Below are 24312 nucleotides of genomic sequence, written 5' to 3'. Positions count from 1 at the left end.
CGGTGATCCTAGCAGCATCCACTCAATTTGTTATTGTATGTACTTCAATGATCAGCATTGTTTTGAAATGTTGTATGGCTTTCGTTTGAACCAACTGAATTTGTTCTTTAAATAAGTAAATACATGTTTTGCACTTGACTTTGGAGCAATTTCATCCCGTCTTGCTTTCTATGTTTTTATACAGAAGCATATGTTCTTTACTTGATGCTTTTGGTTTTAATTTTCTTTCCAGTTTTATATTAAAAACCTTGCTTTACTTTTATGTACTTTTCTTCAATAGATGAAGCTAGTGGTTCAACATTCGGTTTGACCGGGTGGTGGGACTGCAATCGATCCGTTTGGACTGCTTATCGCCAGGGCAAAAGTTCTTGACTGGTCAATGGACTATCAAGTTCAAACGATCAGATTGTTCGAACTTGTCTATTTGACCGCTGGGCAGGAGATGTCGAGGTATATTTGTCATTTACAAAATTTTTCCTTGTGGCATACCAATTAACTTATTTGAACCCAAGAATTCCAATTTGTGTAATGGTACCTTAACAGCAACCCAGCATTGAATTTAAAAATAACTAATCCAACACTGGGTCTTGAATGTAAAAGCAAACTTTGTTGTATGGAGTACATTTTTAAAACATGTAGTAGAAATTATTATTCTTATTATTTTATTGCAAAACTGTACTACACTATTACCGGAGGAGTATAGTGCTTTTCAACCTGCCTTGTGGTGGTACATGGGGTTTCCAAGTGATAGGGGAACTCAAAAAGCCCGTATCAGTGGTAATATTTCAACTGTAGGTTAGATTGTGGTCCATATTACAATGCTGCTGTTTTGTACTTCCATTTCCCCCCTCCTAGCGTAATTTTGAATCAAAATTTGAGCCCTTTTTATTAGTAATTTTGGGTTAAAATTTACCATTGAGATTTTGTGGGGTCCTCTATCAGAGGGACCCAACCATGAACTGCCATGTGGCAGATGATAAAACAACAACAGCAGCAAGAAACTCAGCCTTATCTCAACTTAATGGGGTTGGCTACATGGATCCAATCAAACAAAGTAGGTAAAAATTTAAAAGTGAAAAAGAAGAATGGAAAATGAGTTGAGAAGTGAAGATGACAAATGAATAATAAAAGAGGTAAGAGGCACAGCTCAGCAAGTCAGGAGAATGTCAGTTAAATAGGGTTTGCTATATGGATCCTTGCCCTCCAATAGGCTCTATCCAAGGTCATACATGGCACGAGACCTAGACCTAGACTATGCAAGTCCTTTCTCACAACTTCTCCTATGGTCATTTTAGGCTTACCCCTCGTTCTTTTAGTTCCTTCAATCGGAATCGTATCAGTCCTTACTGGGGGCGTCCCTAGGCCTCTGTTGAACATGACTAAACCACCTCAAACGACTCTCTTGGAGCTTGTCATTGATTGGATCAACTCCCAAGTCAGCATTGATGCTTCATCATCTGCCACATGGCAGATGATGAAGCATGGAAAAAATCCTTATTTCACCATTGCTATTATTATAATAGTTATGGTTATTGTTTATCACTTATATCCCTCTTTTGTTTGAAGCAGCATTATTCTGTTGATGGTTCCATAATTTAAGTCATTTAGTAATGAAAAACTAAAGAGGCACTCATGGAGGTGTAAATGACCACTGTTCATAGGTCTTCTTTGGTGATCCCAGGGTTAGTTACTAAACCTGACCATTTGATAGCTTTCTTTGAATTCGACAATTCGTTTCTTTTGGTTGTCCAAACAGTTCAAATTACATTCATAAAAGGTTATGTTTGCCTTGTCAGTTTTTGTTTTTTTTGATCAACGAGGTTGCCTTTTGTTTGCCAACTAGCTTAGTGGTATAGGCAATGAAGTAGAAATTAGACCCAATTTCTCGTAGTGGGATATTAATACTGGTGGCATACTAACTCTTGCTTGTACTCCATTGTCTGGATATGGTTATGGTAAACTTTCATATGTATGCTACCTAACTTGTTGTAGTCATAGACTTGATATGACAAAAATTATAGACTTAAAAGATTGTTATTTAATTTGTATGGACATGTTATCTGATTGTTTAATTTTCCAGGGATTGCGAGCCATCTTCCTTGACATGGTTTCTTTGAGATTATACCAAAAACTAGACTTGTAAATATTTGTTATCGTTGGACTTTGTGGAGTTAAAACATTTGTGGATAGGGATTGATACTGTAGATAGAAATGGAATCAAAGAACGGAAAGGTATTGGATAATGGTCATAGAATTGGGGTTGACTTGAAGAGAAAGCGGGCATCCGCCTTTGATTCTCTATCCAACAAGCTTTACAAGAGGGTGAGGTCAAATGGATGCAAGAATGAATCTGGCACTCGTTCTAACAGAAGTGCATTAAAAAAATATTCAAATTTTATGAAGAGTGGGTTGCCACAACGTCTGATGTTTCAATACAATGGTGAATGGACTGATTTTCCAGAGGAATTTCTTGAGTTGGTTAAGAAAGATTTTCAGGAAAAGAAGGCAGTCATTGAAGTTGAATTCAAGGGTCATCGTTCATTGCTAAATTTTCTGGACATGATTCAAGTTGATCTGAAAAAAGGTTCACAACGACCAATTGCTTGGATTGATGAAACAGGTGGCTGTTTCTTTCCAGTGGCATATTCTGATGACCAGGAGCTTCGTAGCTGTTTTCAATCGGAACTGGGGGAAGAGAAGTTACATGTACATTTGGAACCGGAGGTGACCCATGGAATCAAGTTGCAACTGGAGATTGAACTAACTGTTGCCAGTAACATGACGTCAGAAGAATGCCGTGAGGAATCATATACTTGTGTTAAGCGGCTTAAAGTTGAACAAAAACCTTTGAGTAACCATCTTGAAGAACATGACAGCACCAATGCCAAATCAGATGCAAAGATTGTGGAAGCTATTGGGGAGAATAGGCCTTCGGGTGAAAACTTTCTTTCTCAAAAGCCTAGGTTTGATGAATTGACCCATGTTGCTGTGCAAGATATGTTCCTTTTGGGTATGGGCCCGTCAATGGGTGCGGAGGACATTCTTGAGATATACCGTGGCTCAAGTAATTTGTTGCAAGCTCGGTTGGAGCTTTTCCAGAAGCAATTTGAAATTACAACAAAGTATCGGGGTGATGCAAGTATAAGATATGCTTGGCTTAGTTCGTCCAAAGAAGCAGTATCCCGAATAATGGTGCATGGCCTTGGTTTAAATGAACTTCCTAAAGCTGAGCCCATGTATGGGGTCGGTGTTCATCTCACACCGGAAAACTGCTCCTATATCAGGTATGTACTTTCTCTCTTTGAGAGAGAATTTCCCTGTCTCATTATTTCAAGTTCGTATTGCATTGTATTCCTATCAAACTTTGGAAGCAATCTATATAATGGGTTAAGTATATATGGTTATTATTACAAGTTCATGTTACATTGCATACTTATCAAAATTTGGAAGCAATCTATATAATGGGTCAACTATAGACGGTGTGAAGGTTGCTTAAAAATGGGAGTGTCATAGATTTTGCACATATTCTGTATTTTAGGAATTTCTCAGGGTGAAGGTATCAATCGTTTTGATAATATTAAAATTCTGCTTTATAGAAATTTTTTGGTCTGTTACCTAATGGCTACATTTGTTGGAAAAATACTATGGCGGCTTAGCCACCTAAATGGATTGTTTCTTTGGTTGTGGCCCTGATTTTGGACTTGTTGAATATGGATGCCTACCTGTCATTGGCATGTTAAGGACAGAGACAGTTGGAAGATTCTCTAAAGATGTTTTTTTTTGTTTTTTTTAATTATTTAAAATTCTGTAACTATTATGCTTTTTGTGTACTTCTACTTTAAACGGGTTTTTGGATAAGTGTATACTTTCTGTTTTCTTTACAGTGCAAGTCATTGTGATGTAGACGAAAAGGGAGTACGGCATATGGTGTTGTGTCGTGTAATTATGGGAAACATGGAACTTGTTCATCCTGGATCTGAACAGTTTCATCCAAGTAGCGAAAACTTTGACAGTGGGGTAGATGATCTTCAAAATCCAAAGCACTATATAGTATGGAACATGAATATGAACACGCACATCTATCCGGAATATGTCGTCAGTTTTAGGATGCCACCCAATCCTGAAGGTGATTTTCTCCCCTACTTTCAATTTGTTTGATGATGGATACAATTGGTTTCTCTAGGAACAGTGAGGAAGATCTCTGACACCCTATATCCATACTCCTAACACGATCTGGATTTTTCGATCATTTGTTCATGTCTTAATGGAGAATGCCTTTGAAGTATGGCCTGCCAGTACACATTTACTGTCGATTTTATTGTGAGGCTTGGATGGGTAATATAATGTTTATGGTTGGGAATACTTCTCAACTGGTTTTGGGTGGGTTAAACCCTATCCAAGAGTTGCTGCACAAAATTAATTTGTCTGGGTTGGTGAGTTGGTGGGCAATGTTTACTTCATAGGCTGTGAGAAATAACCTTTTTTTTTAATGAATAACAGCATGGGGTGTAAAAATAATCACTAATGTTCTTTTGTTAATTTTGGTAGTTCATTATCTCTATACCTCAAAAACATATTTTAGTTGCAGATATAGTATTTGTTTGTGTTCCTTCAGGTTATTTAGTTGGGAAGGAAAGCAAAATTGATGTTTCTGGAGTGTCAGATTTAACTTGCAGTCAAGGTCAACTACAACCAGATTCTTGTCTAGTTGATTCGGTAAGCCTCTATATCTTAATCTCTCTCTCTCTAAGTGATGAAACTCTAATCGACTAGTAGAGGGGCTAGAAGTTCTAGGAATGTTCATGGGTCAGGCCAACCGGGGGATTCCTTGAACCCTTCCTGCCACGGATCAAGTTTGGCTGCCTGTGGTCTATGTACCTGGCTTGTTGAGGCTGCCCTATATAAATGTGTGAAGGTTTTACTTATTAAACAGAACTGCCCTTTTGGCTGAATTGAGTCCCGACTGATCGTTTATTTGGCAAATCAAACTTTCAAAGGATGCATGTCATATTTTCTTTCTGAAACTGGAGTCTGTTTTTTTTGTTGGGGTAAGGAGAAATCATAAAACCAATGCACAGATGATGTTTTGGGATTTTCAATTTGGGTTTGTTTAAAGCTTAAATTGGTGAGATTTGTTGGAGTAACTTGGGCTTGCTTTTTGCTTAATGTGCTTGAGTTTTCTTTGGATCAAGCTGGCATGGGCCAAAAATTATTATTGCCATGCATGGTTGGGCACTATTAGCTTATGGTTTTTGGACTTGTTCTACTGTTTTTGGCCTGACGTTGAGATGTTGTAACATTAGGTCTCTTATTCATGGGATTTAAATATTGTTATCCTCCCCATCCCAACCCCTTCCTGCCACGCTTTGTTCCAGGCAACAAAATATCTATTAACAACTGTATGTTAGAGGAATGCAACTCAAAGAAACCAAATATTCCAGCAAAGGGAAAAAATAAAAATAATTACTGCCTCCCCGACAAATCCATACTACGGTACCAACTTTATATCTCCCCCTCCAATGGTTTCCTCCAATTCTGAATCAGATAGATGCAGATATACTCATATTGGAAGCGGAATCATATCACCTCTTACTGTTCACTTTCGGTCTTGCTCTTCCCTCTTTTAGAGATGATGGGGCATTTGATGCCATCAAAGCAAGGTCTGCAGATCAGAGCTGCCCATAGGTTCTGGAAAGTTAGTGCTCTTGGTTAGCCATCTGAAGTGCTGATGCTGACAGTGGGAACAGAGGGTGCTCAAAGGAGTATTCAGAAAATAAGTTTTGGAGAGAACTGCTTTTTGTTACTTAGTCGTCAGAATTTCTGAGGCTGTGCTAGTTAGAAGACAGCCCTCAAACGGATTACTTTTACAAAGGAATGTTCTTTTGCTTGTTCAACTTACCTCCCTGAGGTTACTTGCTTGGTTATTCAGCCTTGGAAACCCTGAGGCTGTGCTATGGAACACTAGCAGCTAAAGAATCAATTCACAAAATAGGGTTGTGGAGAGTTTACTGCAATTAATAACAGAGTCATCGGAAACACTGAGGCTGTGCCATTGGGACCACAATGGTGCAAAAAGAGTAATTGGAAAAATATTGGTCTTTCGATTCCTCAATTTACCCCTTCAAGCACCTTGAATCGAAGACACATTTGCAATGAATGGAATTTCAAAATGGAAACACTGGAAGCATGGAGTTCCGGCAGACAACTTCTGCTTGCCAGTAGCTTTCTACTTTGTCTTCAACGCGAATTGAACAAGGCATAAGGTTGATTTACCCTTCCACTTAACTAATGCTGTGAAGAGGTTAGTACTAAACCTGTTCCCCTGTGCCGAAGATGAACTACTATTAATTTTAATTATGAACATGAATGATTTTAACCGTGTATAAAGGAGATTTTGCATCAGGTCCGTATTATTAGAGACTATTTTTTATTGTGTGGCATATCTAAGGTATCTTCTAAATCTAGTTTTGCGATGGTCTGTGATTGTAACCATTCAATCTCATTTGTATGCACTATTGATTGAATGTTTGGGATTGTTTGATCAGATCAATACTGATTTAGAAACTTTTTGCATACTCATCAGATGGTGTTCCTGATGCCATGTCATATATGGCATGTAGATTGCATGGTGTTCCTAATGTCATGGCATCTGCGACATTTGTTTGATTGCTAGACAGATAATACCTCCTTTGCTGTTGTATTTATTTTGAGTATTTTCTCCAATTAAAAGATTGCATTTGAATCTATGTTACATGGGTGTACGGTGTTTGGGTACGAGTACATGCTGAGGAGCTGGATCCATCTGCCCCCTAAACTTAGGATTTGGGGTTGTGTCCCTAAAATTGGGATGGGTACAAAGACTTGGCAAAAATGTGTTGAAAAGGAGAGATATTAATGTGTCACATTAAGGGGATTGTTCTTCTTCTTCTTCTTCTTGACCGTAATGTTCAAGTGCCCAAATTATGGATGCGTGTCAGACACTTATCCCATACCTATGCAAATTCTTGTCATGTTGGCTACGTTTGGTTGGAAGGGAGATTGAAGGGAAGGGAAAATTTTCAAACCAAACAAAGAAACTTTTCTAATCATTATCTAATGTGATTGTATAAATTACTTAAATTTCTTTTACCATATTTAGTAATGATACATTTTACATGTAATTTTTATTTTACTTTTTAAACCAAAGGGAAATGGATCCAAAATAAAGTGAAATTTAATAACCAAATATGATATAATTTGGAATTAGTGATATAGTCACATGGGTTAATGATAACAAAAGTTTCTTTTTTTTAGTTTGAAAATTTTGCTTCCCTTCCCTCAAATTCCCCTTGAAACCAAACGAAGTTGTTGTGTTGTATGGGTACATGAAGTACCCAGACAGAAATTTGAACATATCTTAATAACTAGGGACGTCCCCCCCCTCTCCACACACACACATGCACACATTTGTATTTTGGAGCTTATTGCTGTTAATTTCTCCAGAAATGTTATTTTCCTTTAACAACTCTTCTTTTTTAGGTGGGAGATCGTCATTCATTTCCAGGCTTGGCAAAGAGTTCTCAAACCAAAAGTCTCCCTGTTCATTCGAATGTTCCAAAGGCTCCTAAATCTCCATGGATGCCGTTCCCACTTTTATTTGCGGCTATCGCAAAAACAGTGGCTCCTAAAGATATGAAGTTGGTCAATATACACTATGACCAATTTAGGGTATGTCCTGGACTGCAATTTAATCGTATTCCTCATTTTTCTGTTGTTTTGCCAAAGGGTTTTCTGATATTTATGCTTCTTTTCTTAATGGAATTATCATCAGAGTAAAGTGATAAGCCGAGATGATTTTGTTAAAAAGTTGAGAGATATAGTTGGGGACACACTGCTGAGATCAACGATAACAGGCTTGCAATGCAAGGTAAGGTGCATCGATTTTGTTTAGATTGTTCTTTACACTGATGGTTGGGCAGCTGACTTACTTGGCTCTTTAGTTCTTGTGGATCTTTTTTTACCTATCATCATCGTTATTATTTAATAGTATAGAGAAAATGATGCAGATTCATCACCGAAATAGGCTTGTTTTTTTAGGAATAAGCTTTGGGTTGGGTTATATACATGTTGGGCCTTTGATCCCATGAGTTTTCTATGTAATATGCCACTTTTATGGGTCTAAAATATGGATAATTAGGTTGCATACGGGATTCCTTAGTTTTTTTTTATTTTTTTTTATGTAATTAATGGTCATGTGATCACTTAAGTGATCATGTGACTTGGTTTAGTGGTCATGTGACTATTTAAGTTGGGCTGGATTAGGACTCTATAAGGCCTGCCATGTTTTGCGTTTATTTCCTTCAGTATTTCAGTTTCATAGTCAGTTTAGGTTACCTAATATGTTAAGGATTGGGTTAGCCTTTCTTTTTTAGTGTAGGAGTCTAATTTTGAGTCTTTTATATAAGGTTGTAAGGTGGGGTGGATATTAATGAAAAGATTTGGCTGCTTTTCGTCTCCATTGAAGATTGTTGTCTTGTGTTTGATAAAGGCTTGTGGGATTGGTGTTTGATCTGATCGACACCTTGTGGTGGGAAGCCTTGGTGGTTCGTTGGTGGGATTGATGTGTTATGTGCCTGATGGGGGCCCACTTTAGTGTATGGGCTCTAGATTGGCCCAGCCTAGTATGGGATAGGTTAAAGGGCTTGATTTGACACGTTCCATTAGCTCTGGAGCTTTTGGCGTATCAGTCAAGTACCTAACATTTGGTATCAGAGCTGGGCACCATGTCATAGGTTTGAGTCACGGAAAGGGCTACCTGGAGTAGAGTGAAAGCCATCAAGAAAGAGCTATCTGCCACCAGGCAAAAACCTTGGAGCAGAGTAGAGCCACGTGGAAAGGGCTACCTACCGTCAGAGTGAAAGCTGCCTAGAGTGAGAGCCGCCGCGGACAACGGGTATGGAAGCGTGGTGGTCTGTTATGTGCCTGGTGGGGCTCACTTTAGTGTATAGGCACTAGATTGGGGCAGCCTAGTATGGGATAGGTTAAATGGCTTGATTTAACGCATTCCATCACCTCTGGAGCTTTTGGCGTACCGGTCAAGTACCTAACATGGCATTTGATCCAATCGACACCTTGTGGTGTGAAGCCCGGGTGGTTCTTTTGATGTTCTCCTACAAGTTCTTTGAAGATCTCCTTCAAGTTTTTTTTGCCATCACAAGTTAGTTGGAAGCATCCCCATCCCCATCCCTCTTCTTCTAATCCTCTAAACCACCAAACCCTAACATTGCCTCCATCACTGGACAACATTCCATCCATAGTTATTAAGGCGCGAAGGCGACCATGGTGTTTTAGAGAACCAAAAATCAAGGCGACAACGATCTGGTGGCAAGGCGCCCGCCTAGGCTCCCAAGGTGACCAAGGAGTCTGGACCCCAAGGCGACGCCTTGATAACTATGATTCCAATAACCTAAATTTTCCCATACCAAACCAACCATAAAAATCCGTCCTTTTTTAGATCAAACTCTACACCCCTACCCCTATAGCACTCGGTCCAAACCCTAGCCCCATCCTCCCACTCTAAACCCTAGATTCCCATATACGTCAAACCCTAACCCTAATTTCACCAAAAACCTATTTTGACCTATCTGATTCACCAGTTCGTAACAGATCCTGGTTGATTGGCTCTAGCAATTGTAGAGTTATAGCAATAGCGGGTCGATCCTAAGGAAAGGATAAGATAAGTAATCAAAATTTATGATAAGGATGCAATCCAGATCATAATGAGACACTCCTTCGGTTTCATTCAAAAAGGTCGAGGATAGGACAAAAAAAAAAGAATCGATTGTTTGAGTATTCCAAACCGCATGGAAAAATGGGAGGAAGAAAGGCATGGATATTAGATAGTATATATCTATCTATATTGAATTGCATATAGTTGGTCCTCTACCAATCTAGGACTGCATTAGAAACAGTAAGCTTGTTACTGTAGGGTCATTAATATGAATAATAAAGCTGGTAAATGCATGAATGGATGCTTCTGTACAATGAATTGTACATAATGTCAGTAATAGGAATTCACCGCTTGATACTGGTCTTCCTAGGTGATTAATATAGGACATCCTTTGGGTGTTGAGATTTAGGCTTCTCCTGCTTATTGGGCCTGCAACATAATCTGGGGTGGATGAGGAGTGCAGTTTGGAAACAAAGGGAAATTGGAAATTAAGGTTTGGATGATTCTATAGAGTAAAAATATTCAGATTTTATGGACTCGGAAAACATAGATTAAAAGGAAGAAATGATAAGAATAATATTAAGAGAAAAGACAATTTGGAAGAAAAATAGCGGCGTTCAAGATGAGTTGTGATGCAGATTCATCATCGAAATGAGCTTATTTCTTTAGAAATAAGTCTAGGGTTGGGTTATATGTATGTTGGGCCTTTGATCCCATTGGTTTCCTATGTAATAGGCCACTTTTGTGGGCCTAACGTATGGGTAATTAGGTTACATACGGGATTAGCTGTTTTAATTCCTTAGTTTTGATTTTTATGTAATTAGTGATCATGTAATCACTTAAGTGATCATGTGACTTGTTTAAGTGGTCATGTGACAACTTAAGTGGTCATGTGATGTAAATTGGGCTGGATTAGGATTCTATAAGTCCAGCCAAGTTTTGAGTCTATTTCTTATAGTATTTTAGTTTCCTAGTCAGTTTAAGTTACCTAATAGGTTAAGGATTGGGTTAGGCCTTTCTTTTTTAGAGTAGAAGTCTATTTTGAGTCTTTTATATAAGGTTGTAAGGGGCAAAGCCTTGAATACGAATTTGATTAATGAAAAAAGCTTTTGCTTGTTGGCTGCCATTGTTGCTGCTCCTATGCTCCTTGTGAGTGTGCATCCTTGTGGTTCTATCAAGGTGGAAAGGGATTGGTGGAATCCAATCAATTCCTTGCGCCGTGACGGCCGGGAGGATCCTAATTCGAAGGTGGTTCTATCCTTCACTTCTGTCCAAGCTGCTGCTAGTGGATTTCTGCTGCAACTTGTTCATTAATTTCTTCTTCTAATCCTCTACTCCCTTCCCCGATTGATCCCCCTTTATTTTTGCTTGAATTCCATTAAACCCTAATTCCATTAAACTCTAGATCTTGCTGCTCAGCCATATTTGTCCATCAAAACCCTAATCCCCTCATCCTTCATTAATTTTCCCAAAACCCATAGTCGACCCTGACTTGCTGCCCAGTTTTACAGAATTTTCAAAACACTTAAAACTCTATAATACCTATATTATTAGAGTCCTATAAACCTGCCTAGCCATACCCCCTAAGCCCCCCTTCCATTATCCTAACCTAAGCCCTAGATTTGACCTAAAACTGCAATTCTGTCTTATTGAAACTGCAGAACCAACAGCCCCTTAGTTCCTTGTTATTGGTCCTGGTTTAATTGGCTTCTAGTAGGGTTTTAGCCTATCTAGAACTACAGTAAGTTGTCCATATAATTGCTTACAAAATTAGATCTAAATTCTCTTGGATTTGAATATTTTTTATTTAATTTTTTTAACTTTTAAATGAAGAATAAAATTTGTAATTTTGACCGCAGTACGGAACACAAGTGAGAAAGCAGGCAAGAAATTGCAATGATTGTAGAATGTGGCCACTGGCCAGGGTATTTCTAGTCCTAGCTGTGTGCAGCAGAATGAATATTCCTGGATGTTAGGAGATCTGGCTTGCTTGATTAGGTGGGCATACTCTAAGGGATTACAGTCTTGGGTGCTTTCCTGGTGGAGGGCCGATAGGGGAGAAGGGAAACTGGAAAAAAAAAAAACAGGGTTGCAGCTGGAGAGTAAAGAATTCGAATAAGAAGAAGTGATGCAGGTGCACGGCCTTGGACCGACCCAAATCCATTTGGGTATCCATGTGAAGATGAATCGAGTCCAACTGGGTCTTTGGGTTCAGTAGGATATTTAATTTATTTATTTAATAGGGTTTTTATTAGTGAGTTTATAACGTAATTTTTTGTTTTAGTTTTAGAAGGTTATTAGTGGTAGAGTCTATCTAGGATTTTTTTGAAGTTATGAGTCCCTTAGAGTTGAGGTTAATTTCAGTTTGAGTTTAATTAAGAGTCTTTATTTTATCTATAAATACTCTTGTAATTACGTTTTATTGGGAGATTTGAAGGAAAAAGTTGCTAGTTTATGGTGCCGGATTGGTAACATAGCAATGGTTGTGTGACCTCTTCCTCTATTTCTTTCTTCTTCTTTCCTTCTGTTATTGTTCTGCCCTGATGGTACCAGCAGTGTCCCCTGTTTTCTATTGATATCTATTCCCTCTCTCCCTTTCTCTCAGATTTGGGTCGGAGATTACCCTGTCCTGGGTGACCAAACCCTTACAGCCTCAGGGCAAAATTCCCATCCTGCTGTGCAAATCGAAGTCTGCAACTCAGGTTGGCTCAAGTCACCACCAGAAATAGTCTCAGAAAGAATTAGTTACATGATAACCTTAACTTTAAGGGACTCATAACTTTAAAAATAAATCCTAGATAGACTTAAATAACCTATTAAAACTAAAACAGATAATTACATGATAAACTCACTAAAAAAACCCTATTAAATAAATAAATTAACTATCCTACTGAACCCAAATACCCAGTTGGACTCGATTCATCTTCACATCGATACCCAAATGGGTTTGGGTCGGTCCAAGGCGGTGCACCTGCATCATTTCCATTTGATTGACTAGAGCTGAGTCTCCTAGTGAACCCAATCTAATGATGAAGAAGCCTTCATTTTAGAGCTCTTAGCTTTCAATTTTGTCCAAATTGAAGTTGCAATACTATTGGACTGAGAATACCAATAGACGGGTGGCTAAAGCCGGGTGAGAAAAAAACGGTGGGGGGGGATAAGTAGAAGTAAGGTGTCATGAAGTTTATGCCTTAAAGGGCTGGAGTTCTTCAAATATGATTGTGATTCTATAATGTAAAACCAATGGATACTGTACTATTTGATGAATGACAAATTGAGTCAGGTAACACCTTGTGGACCTTTTCTTTTTTAAAATTGTATTATTATATTATTATTCGTGTGGTCAAGGAGGCAATGCGACCGAAGGTGGTGGAGGGGTGCCTAAGCACAGGCGACCAAGATGCCCAAGTGTTTTTTCTTATTTCCCCTCTTTTCTAACATTATTTAGTATATATGCTATAATATATACCTTATATAAAAAAAATCTACATTAAGTCGCATCAAGTCATCAAAAATCTATTCACCCAAAAAAAAAAAAAAAAGTCATCAAAAATCAATATTAAGCCACATAAAGTCATCAAAAATAAACATAGAACTAGAAGAAAGCAAAACTAAAGAAGTAAGCTATTGGAAGTTTGAAACAAACAAAAATTTGGTTTATAATGTTCTTGGAATTGGTCATTGTCCTGGTATACCTAGTTTCACATTTGGTTTATACTGTGCTTAGAAAATATGATGTTATCTATAAGTAATTAAAGAACACAAAATCAGCTTTCCAACAAATCTTAGATTGCTAAAATCTGATTTATATTCTAGTCAAACCTTATTTGGTGTGTATGCGAGTGTTGATAAAATCACTCTGAATGAAAATATATTTTTAGGGGTATTAATTTACCTCGGCGAACTCCAGCATGCCCGAACCCCCCTAAGCCTGCACAGGGTCTCCCTCCGGTTTTTCAGTCCACAGGGTGGGATTGGGTTTAATTTTTTCCTGGCCCTATCAAGGCCGGGCTGGGCCTGGGTTGAAGCCTCCGGCTGAGCCAGTCCTTGCCCAGCCCGACCCTGTATTAATTACAATGCATATATTTATATTTAATGTATATAATTATATAATTATATATAATGTATATAATTACAATTACAATTACAATTCTGTATTTTATATATCATTATATCTCTTAACAATTATAATTAATTTATATATCATTATATCTCGTAACAATTACAATTATAATTTGCTACGACATCAATTCAGGGTTAATCCGGGCCAACCTGATCCACCCCTCCCCATTTATGGTCAATTAGGGCCGGTCGGGCTAGGGTAAGGTAAACCCTAGTAGGGTTGGGCTTGGGTGGAGGGTTTGTTAGGCCCTTGCAGGGCCGTGCTAGGCTTGGGCCGACTTTAAGAGCCCTATGGTTTGGGCTGGGGTTTTAACATGCCCGGCTCGTTGACTCTCCTAATTTTTTTAGATATCAAAACCAATGAATGTTTTACTTCTCTTTTGGAATTTATGGAATTTATAGATTTTAGAAAAACCCAGCATTATAAAGTTGAGAATTTCACCCACAACCAAAAATTCAATTTTTGTTCTTGAATTTGGGGTTGACTTTTATCCTTTTATAACTTTTTAACTATTTTTATTGGATTTAAATAGGGGTATTTGCTTATTTATGAATAATTTCTTAAGTAAATGTTATAAATGATATTGGCATAAATAAGCGCCAAACTTGATTCGATACCACTAAGACTACAGTCACCTAGATGCTTTAAAATCAGCCTAGATTCCTAGGCGACACCTTGACAACTACAACAACCACAACAAATTCAGCCTTATCCCAACTTAATGGGGTTGGCTACATGGATCCTAACACAGCAAAATAGGGAAAGCAGAGTTCTAAACAAAAAGGGAAAGAAAAGATGAAAAATGTAAAAGGAAGAAAGACAGATGATAAACATGGGAAATAAATAGAAAAACGACAGATGAAAGATAATAAGAGGAAAGAGGTCCAGCCCAGCACGTCGGTAGATTCTCAGCTAAATGGGTTTGCGACATGGATCCTTGCCCTCTAATAGGCTCTGTTCGAGGTCATATGTGGTACAAGACTTAGACTATGCATGTCCTTCCTCATCACTTCTCCTATAGTCATTTTAGGTCTGCCCCAAGTTCTTTTATCTCCTTCAATTGGAATCATATCACTCCTTACTGTGGCGTCCCTAGGCCTCCGTTGAATATGACCAAACCACCTTAAACTACTCTCTCGGAGCTTGTCATTTATCGGGGCAACTCCCAAGTCCGCTCTTATATATTCATTCTGTACTATGCTCCAAGGTGACTCATTTCTCGATTGAGCAGTCATTTTTCTTAGTCACGGGTCCTGCTTTAGCACCTTGTCACATTTGCAACTGTAGAGGTCTTGACAGAGTCTTACAATTTTTCAGTGAAACCGGGGTGGGTGAACCCTCCTGATAGAAAGCAAAAAGATGCATCCAATCGAATTGGGTGATCAACCCCTTCGATGAAGGCCATCTCGGGCATGGGAGGGAAAGGCGGCTGACAACCTACTGAATTGGGGAGCCTAAACGGCATTGAGGATGACTCCACCGTTCGACAAACAGCTTCATGCCTTGCTATCTCTCAAAATCTTATGTTTATCATACTTTAATGATACCGATATTGTGGCTATTTGTGATTATCCATGTGTCATAGTTTGGTTGACAGGATGTAACACACAGTGTTAAGAATAAATAATGTTGTTCCAATCCAGATTCAAGGAAAATTCAATAACATAGAATTAGAGGCTCAGTTGTGGTTGAAACTCGGGTCGAATGCTATTCTAATATTGGAGGATAACAGATCAAATTCTTAGAATGATCAGTCGATGAGATTCTGAGATATGATAGAATCCTGCTCATAACCGTACTACAGAATCAGAATAGTAGAAATATTATATCTCAGCAAGCATAACTCAGAACAGGGTGAAAAGCTGGTTTAAGGGCTTATTACAAGGGGAAAAATCTATCAAAATTACAAATCTCAGCCAAATCTGATGGTGGGATGGGGAGATATTGAAGAGTTCCACTTGAGCAAGGAAGCTCAACAACATTAGTGTCCGATGGTCAAATGAGACTTGTCTTGCTGGAGACATTGGATGATCAAATATTAATGATCAACAGTCCAACCAGCAGAATATAAGCACTAAAAACAAATAAATCCGAAATTGAAACTTAAAAATAACTCCATCACAGGGAAGAGATGTTCACCCCTCCATATCAGCAATTTAAAAGATAAGGAGGAAGAAGGGAGGATATGAACTGGGAATTACCATTCAAGGCCTAAGCTTGAATCATCCCAACAGGGCCTGTTAAATCACCACAATAAGCTGGAACATATAAATCCTATTCCAGCTATTACAAGTAATTTAATAAAACAAAAATAAAAAATCGTAAAACTATTCCACGAATGGGAGGACCATTCCTGGTTCAAAATTGAACCAGAAACTGGTCTGAACTATAGTTAGTAAGGTTGGGAACGGTGATAGAATTGGTACGATACTTTTTTTTTGATGAATAAAAAATTCATTACTAAAGGAAAGAAATGGGGATGAACAAACAAGCATGAAAGAAAGGGGGGATGAACAAACAAGCACAAGCCAATTTTGAACCAGGAATGGACCTACCAATTCTGAAGTCTGAACCAGGAAAAGTAGTCAGTAATTGATGCAGATCTGAGGTACTTACGAAGTACCTCAGATCTGCATCAATTACTGACTCCTTTTTCTCCATTGACACAGTTTTCTCTTTGCTTTTGCCTGTGTTCACCTATTTGGTTTTTGACTGGAAGGCTTTTGGACAGTAGTTCATCTTCATGTAGTGATTAATGTAACGTGTGTATGTGCGTGGGGGGGGGGGGGTAGGAGCAGTTTCATAATCGTTTTTTGGAGCATATGTTTGTTTTGGGAATCATGGGTACATGGAGGCTTGATTAATTAGATGGTGCTGTACATCTTCCATGCTTTAGTAATTTATGCCCTTTGATGGGAGGATTAATTTTGCTGCATTATAATAGTTATACAGTAGGGTGATTGTGTAATGTCAAAAGAGAAGCAATATTGGTGTGTAAAATAAATAATTGTTCAAACCCAGAACCCTGTCAGAGCCCTTGATGATGCCAATGCCATACTACAAGTTTGTATTTTTTTTTAACTTCTTTCCCTTTGGGGATGGTATGATCTTTTAAATTTTATGTCCTTTGCATTTTAAATGCTGGAATAAATTCAAATTTACCCATTTTCTTCTTCAAGCTTCAATGTTTGGTTTCAAGGGCCAAATGGCCAAATTAGGTCATGAACTTCTAGGACATCCTATTTTAAGCTATCTAAACAAGTGGAACCCTTAGATTTAAAAAAAACTCACCCAAAATGGTAGTTAAACTTCGGACCCTAGGTTGGTAGTGTATGCTGTGTACATTTTCTAATATGGCCTATTCCACTCAATGATTAGTACTATAAATACAAATAATTCAATTAAAACAAAAATATCCATTAGGAATGAATAGACATCAAATTATAAGCCATACCATGAATTATGAATCATGCATGGTTTGTTACAAAGAGGCAAATATAGCGGTGTCAACAATACAAGCAACGAGTCACCCCTATGCCCATCCTAGAGTACTCCTTTTTTGAATCTATTGCTTCCACTGCGTTCCTCTATTACCCAAGTACTTGTTCCAACCTTGTACAACAGTGATTTGGCCAAGAAAGCACAGAAGTTGGGTTTTTCAACCTTCATTGCCGAAACCAGATGAAATGAGCGAAAATGGGTCGAAATTTTACCCATTTAGCTCAAAGTATGGAATTTATACTGTGAAGGCTATGAATAGTTTCGACTGAAATATCGGTGAAACGAAACAAAAGGCCTAAATTTTGGCGAAGGGCCCAAATTTCAGTTGAAACATTGCAATCCTTCAGTATTGCAAGCTGTTTCATTTCAACAACTTGAAATTGAAATATTTCAGTTGGTTTCACTAAATTTTGTCAGAACCTTGTACCATGCTCCTATGAAATGACATCTCTGCTTCTGATGGGAGAGGAGAGAGATAGACACTGGAAGCCCTGGTGTTGGCCATGCTCCAGGACAGAGTACATTTTCCCTTAAGGTTATTATTTATAAAAGATGATTTTTTGTTAATGTTTCCATTGTTTGTTTGTTGTTGTTGTTGCTGCTGTTTTTATAGTTATAGTATATATTTCTCCATGTGATTTGAGTTTTGGTATTTGATCCATTGTCTAGCAATTGTATGCTTAGTTTGTCTGCTTGGGTGTTTGAATTCCTGTGTGCTGGTGAGTGCTGTTGAGGGAAAATTTCACCAATTTCTTGATTGACTTGTTGCAAACGCAAGGATAAATAGGGGGGGGGGGGAACCATACCCAGTCCATGGTTCCCAGGGCTTGGCCTGACTTGGCCCGATGCCAAGCTGGGATATCTGAGCCCAGGCCCTACCTAGTATATTTTATATTTAATTATGATTCTTAATCCATGGCTCTTATCTTGCATTATATATATATATAAAACCCAAGTTGCCGGTCCTGGAATTCCCTCGTCGGCTGAAAAAATGCATCCTGGGTTTGAATTTTCATTGTATGATATTGACAATAGTATTATCATAGGATAATTTCCAAAAGTATTATCTGATGTCTCGTCTTGCCCGGCCAAACTTGCATCCCTGGTTGAGATCATGTCTGAATTATGATAGGATGATATTGACAAAAGTAGATGGACCGAGTTTTCCTCAAGCCACATGATGAACCCTTCACCCTAAAGCTTGCTGTTGATTCTGTTTAACTATCCTAGACCCATTAGAACTTAACAGGACCTTTACTGATAGACTCCCCTACTTCAATTCGACATAACCCACACGTCAAACCCTAACCTTAATTTCTTCAAAACACCTATTTTAGCCTAGTCGATTTTGTGTTCATAGCAGATCCTGGTTTATTGGCTTCTAGTTGTTCTCGTACCAATCTAGAACTACATTACCAAGGTGAAAGAGTAATTCCTTCATGGATGGCCATCATATGGAGAAAAGTTCTCTGTGGGGGACACGGGGCCATGCCCTGACATAGTTTGGGGGGAGGGAATCTCCTCTCCTCCCCCCGAGATGCCAGCACGTGTGCTCTCATTGGCTGATAACGTGCGCGTGTGGCCCTGTTCTCTTCCCCCCAAAAAAAATTTATAGACTGGGAATGTTTCAATACAAAACCTTTTACCATAGTAAAACTGTTGAACAACCTGTTTCAATTTTTGGATCCTTTGAAAACTCACTCTTGTTGGCTAGGCATGTAACATAAGAATTTAAGGGAAGATTTTATTTCACACTATGGTTTGGTTCAGGTAGGTGTAAAGGCTTTGACTAGAATAGGACTATAGACGTTGCAGTCCTAGGAGGTAAGCATCAACGTTTCCAAGATTAATTTCACTGTCATTGCAGTCAAGCTTTTATTTGCCGAAAAAAGGGCATTCCCAGTGCAGGAGGCTCCCGCCACTGCAGGGTCTGGGAGGGCCAGATATGTATAAGGCCTTACCCCTGCTTCTGAGAGAGACTGTTTCCTGATTCCACAACCACCAGGTCGCAATGGAGCAACTTTATCATTGCACCGAGGCCTGCCCTCATTGGCTAAATTTCCTGAAATGAAACTACATTGATAACTAAAAAAATACCAATATTAGGGTTTGTAGGCTGGTGATTGGTGTACAAATTGAATGTAGACGGTTATTCTTTGGGAAACCCGGGGCCTTCAGTAATTGTGGTCCTTATTAGAGGTTGAAGAAATTCAGTGGAAGGGTTTTTTTTTTGGAGGGGGGGGGGACGAGGGGAAGGAGAGGATATTCCACTGTGGGTGATTTGGTCAATGCCATTTAATTAATGCATAATTTGAGAGAATAATCGTGGCGCTACTTGGAAACAGCCTCTTCTGCGAAGCAGGGGTTTAAGGCTGCGTAAATTTGTCCCTTCCCAGACCTTGCAGCAGCGGGAGCTTTGTGCATTGGGACACACTTTTTCAATGGTGGTGCTACTTATATATGATCAGACCAATTAAATCCTTAGTCTCTCAGTTGCTGATTTGCTTCAATGTAATCCAAAAGTGCTAATGAGTTTGTTGATGAGCTTGCAAAGCAGGGGTTTGGTAGGCCTGCTTTGTGACTTGGGAGGCCATTCTTTGTGATTTTCTTGGGTTTTTGCAATCCTTTCTAGCTGTGGTTTGATAACTGTGTCCCTTTGTTGTTGTTGTACTTTGGCCTGTTTTTTTTTCATAAATCAATACCATCATCGCATCCCCCCCCCCCCCCCCCCTTCCCAAAAAAATCCAGGTGATCCCAATAGACTGGGTGTGGTGAAAAGTTATGCTTACATGTGCTTAATTACAATTTTATACTAGTCATGTGGAAACGACACATTGGATTTATATTTTCTGTACTGAAAATGTGGTGTTATAGATTTATCTTCCAAAACGTTTTATACTGTTTGAAGTCTAATATCATGTAAAAAGATCTTCTCCAGAGGATCATATATTCTTTTGTTTTTGTAGTTTCTCCAAATACATAATTCCACCTTTATCTCCCCTCTTTTCAATTTTCTTAACATGTCCTAGGTGCTCCACTCTGGGAGTCTTGCCAATTTTATTTTAGGGAGCATACATTACATGGTCCATCATTTAAGCCACATGCGGGACTGATCTACATAAGTAAACCATTGGATAGATGGAGTGCCATTTGGATTGTCTACATGTTGAACTGGTTTATTTCGACCGTGTGGCTCACACCATCTAGTAGATTTTCTTTTATGTATTTTAAGGTGTAAAATCAGTGGAGGGCTGATGTGGCAATTATGACCATTACATAGATAGAGAACCCATCTGGAGTGGACAGCTTAACGTATTCTGAAAGCTGAAATCAGTAATTTGGCCCATGTTTCGGATTTTTTCCATCGACTCAACTAAGGTTTTTCCCAGTTAAATGGGTCGGTTGCATGAATTCTGTTATGCCATGAACTCTATTTAAGGATCTTTTCTTCAGCTGTCCTAATCATGATCAAGAGTTGAGATTGACAGCCACCAATTTTGAGATTTGAACACATGGTAGATTTCTTGGGCACTCTTGAAGAAAGTTCTGTAAACAGGCTGTGTACAAGACATCTACCAATTTTGAGATTTGAACACATGGTAGATTTCTTGGGCACTCTTGAAGAAAGTTCTGTAAACAGGCTGTAGGAAATGTACAAGACATCTTTTCATATCCATGTTCCCATTTACTTATTCTTTTATTGAATCTTCTACATATTCTGGTGCTTTGAGTTGAATCATTTCTTACTTTTTTGCCTTATCATGATCTTGTTTATGGCACTGCAGTTAACAAATATATGTTCTTGACCTGCCGGGCCAGTAACTCCTCTCTTTGGTTGTATTTGTAGTTGGCTTCAAAGCAAGAGGCTGAATCAGAATCAGAAAACCAGGTTCAAGAATCTTAATGATCTTCAATTTGTTGTTGCTGCTGCTGCAATATGTTGGAAATGTGTCGACATATCGATGTGAATAACAGTCATGCAATTGGTGCGGGATTTTGGATTTGGTCAATCGAATTTGTTTTTAGTTATTTACTTGAGAATCTGCTGCTACATGAATTAATGCTTTTGCTAATTGCTATACTTAGAATTGGTGACTGTTTTTACCTGTGGCATGTTTTTCCTGTGTGATAAAGGTGGTTGTTAATTGTGTGCTTGTCAACCATACGAAGGGTGCCCTGAAGTACATGCCAACCTAGAGTGGCAGTTGGCCACCCTATGGAATGATGGAATGCCCAGTAATAGGACCATGAAGTGTCCAGAGGTTTGCACCCAAGTTGTATCCTTTGCTGGTCCTGTTATAGATGTTATGTTACCTGGACACTTCAAATACTGAGCTGCACCTATCTGAAAATTTCATGTAGGCCATTGATAATGCAGGAAATGGAATTAATACGATTACTTTTGTGTTGCTTCTGTTTATCTCCTAATAGAAGTTGAGAGCCTGAAGGCTTCAATCAACAGCCAAGACATTTGTAACTAATCAACTGCATGATGTTGGAATTACTTGTAACTAATAAACTGATGTAGGAATTACTTGTAACTAATCAACTGATGTGGAGTTGCTTTTTGGATGCTTTGGTATTGCCAAGTATGGCTTCCTTTTCGGTGGAAAACCAAGTTTTGCTTCCCTGTAGAAGCAGCTGCCCACTAGTGACATAATCATGTTGTTTAATTCAGATTGACATTGGACTTTTTCTGTGTGTTTTAATCTTTAGTTACTTGGCAATCTTCTTTACATGGTGAGATAATTTGGTAGACAAGTTAGGACCAAGCTTTCCTCAAGCCACGGTGGAGTGAGGATAGATGACATGTCCATTTTGATGAGGATATGATCTAGACTAATTATATGTTAAATTTCAGAGTCTAATTCAATCAAGGGCAAGAGGTCGCTGTTTGGTTGCTACCAGTGCCCCGGGGGAGGGGTAATAGCAATCCATGAGAAGACATCAACAGAGGAGTTTTGCTACTTGGAGAGTTCTCTGTCACTTCAATCAAATACCCCCTTTTCTATTGGCACACGTTCCGGTTATGTCTATGCATACTAGGTTCTAGAATGGTTTTAAATCCTCTCTAATTCCCTAATGGTGCAATGATGTGTAGTTTGGGTTGGAGAGGTTGACACTTGGCAGTTCGGACATCAAACGATCTAAGTTCATTATTGGCCCTTTTCTTCTTTTTTTTTTTTTTTTTTTTTTTTTTTTTTTTTTTGTGTGTTTCTTCTCTAGCTTCCTACCATTGGATGTCGGAGCTGTTAGGTGTCGACATCTTTACACTGAATTGCACTTTTGGAGAAGTGGAGAATTTTTTTTCAATACATTACTGTGCATTCTCTCAAGGGACTAGATGATTTAGATTACAAAAATTGTATAATGGATTACTCAAAGTGTGCATTCTCTCAAGGGACTAGATGATTTAGATTACAAAAATTGTATAATGGATTACTCAAAGTTATCGTACCATTTAACATATATTTTTGGTATGGATTGAAATGGACTCACATTCAAAACTTACAACCAAGGTTCTAAAACTTGGGTTTTGACTAGGTTTCGATCAGTCAGAAAACGAGTTCTTCTCGGTTTTGACGATATCTCGGTTGAAGCTTGGGACTTTTGCCAAGTTAACTCGAACCTTGGTTTCGAGGCCTAGAAGTTGTTTTTTTGCTCTGATTCTTGTTGTACTGTCTATTTTTGATATTTTAAATTCAATCTATGCATTAGTTTCACATAGAGAACACTAAAAGTATTACTTGTGGTTTTGATCCAAGTTTGATATTGTATATTGTTCTTGGACATGGTATCAAATAAGGTTTGATCGGAATATAATTATTTAATATAAATGAGATTTAAGCAATATTGGATTTGTTAGAAAGATTTGTTTTGATAGTTTTCTAGTAAGTCCAAGATTGTTTAAATCTGATTTATATTGAAGAAGTTATATACCGGTCAAACTCAATTTGGTATGCGTGAATACTGTCAAAATTGTTCTGAATGAAAGAAAAAAAATTTGGACATCAAAACAAATGAATATTTTATCGCACTTTTGATTTTTAGCAATGTTTTACCATATTAAGATTTATGGAATTTTTAGATTTGAGAAAAATCCCAATATTAGAAAGTTGAAAATTACACTTACTATCGAAAATCTAGTTTTTGTTCTTAAACTAAGGGGTTAATTTTTTTTTTTAACCTTTTGGAATTTGATTTTTTAACTATTTTTATTGGATTCAAATAGGACGGTATTTACTTATTTATGAATAATATCTTAAGTAAATGAAAATGATATTAGGCATAACTAAAAGTGTCTGTCTTGGTTTGTTGCAGTTTTTGGCATAAATAGTAAGTGTCTGTCCTGGTTTCTGGTATAAATATCTGTCTGTCATAATTTCCAGCAAAGTTTTTCCTAGTTTCGATGGACATGTGTTGAAACCATCGAAATATGGTTGAAATCAGTGGAATCCATCGAAATCCGATTGAATCCAGGGATTTTATAAAATCCCGCTTCAACTCGTCTCGAAAACTTGGGAAACTGAGTTAACTTGGTGGTTTCGACAGGTTTCGGTTGAGTTTTTGTTCCATGCTTACAATTGGTCACATATCGTAGAGGGCCTGAAGAAAATAGGAAAAAATAAAACTAGACAAATTCATCAACTTTTTCTTAGAAATATATATTTTTTTTAAAAACAAGTTCCTTAAACTTCTATTTCTAATACCCGCCTCCATTACAAATCTTCGTAAGCTTAAGTTCCAGCTCCAATTTATTCGCACCCTCCAACATCTTGAATACGATGAGAGGATCAAATTAAAACGCAAACTAGTGAAATCATCCACGGTCTAATATCCTCTTCAATAAAGTTATCAAAAAAGATCTTGAAGACCTTGAAGATCCTCGAGATTTTGATTAGTTACAAAACGAAGATGATTGTTTTGAAATGATCATTGAAGATCCTGATTTGTCGCTCTTTAGTAGCCGTAGAATCTA

At 38.1% G+C, this 24312-nt stretch overlaps 1 protein-coding gene and 1 long non-coding RNA gene across 3 annotated transcripts; one reads left to right on the top strand and one right to left on the bottom strand.

Moving 5' to 3' along the window:
* Positions 1-267: 267 nt before the first annotated feature.
* Positions 268-21437, top strand: LOC122645501 (inactive poly [ADP-ribose] polymerase RCD1-like). 2 transcript variants are annotated; one of them, XM_043838814.1, is made up of 7 exons: positions 271-450; positions 2081-3284; positions 3885-4126; positions 4616-4716; positions 7519-7707; positions 7811-7906; positions 21181-21437. In XM_043838814.1, exons 2-7 carry the CDS (start codon positions 2212-2214, stop codon positions 21235-21237), a joined length of 1758 nt encoding a protein of 585 aa, XP_043694749.1. In that variant the 5' UTR covers positions 271-450; positions 2081-2211; the 3' UTR covers positions 21238-21437. The 2 variants fall into 2 exon arrangements, with proteins under 2 accessions (XP_043694750.1, XP_043694749.1); XM_043838815.1 differs by lacking the exons at positions 7519-7707; positions 7811-7906; positions 21181-21437 and adding an exon at positions 5545-6289 and having other exon boundaries at positions 268-450.
* LOC122645503 lies at positions 20767-21122 on the bottom strand. Its single transcript, XR_006330464.1, has 2 exons — positions 20950-21122; positions 20767-20864 (listed from the first exon to the last, which is right to left on the bottom strand). It is a non-coding gene; the product is annotated as an uncharacterized LOC122645503 (long non-coding RNA).
* Positions 21438-24312: the final 2875 nt, after the last annotated feature.

The sequence above is a fragment of the Telopea speciosissima genome, chromosome 11 (assembly GCF_018873765.1).
Source record: "Telopea speciosissima isolate NSW1024214 ecotype Mountain lineage chromosome 11, Tspe_v1, whole genome shotgun sequence".
Taxonomy (NCBI): domain Eukaryota; kingdom Viridiplantae; phylum Streptophyta; class Magnoliopsida; order Proteales; family Proteaceae; genus Telopea; species Telopea speciosissima.
Note: the sequence above shows the minus strand (reverse complement) of the source record. Positions and strands in the feature narration are given on the sequence as shown.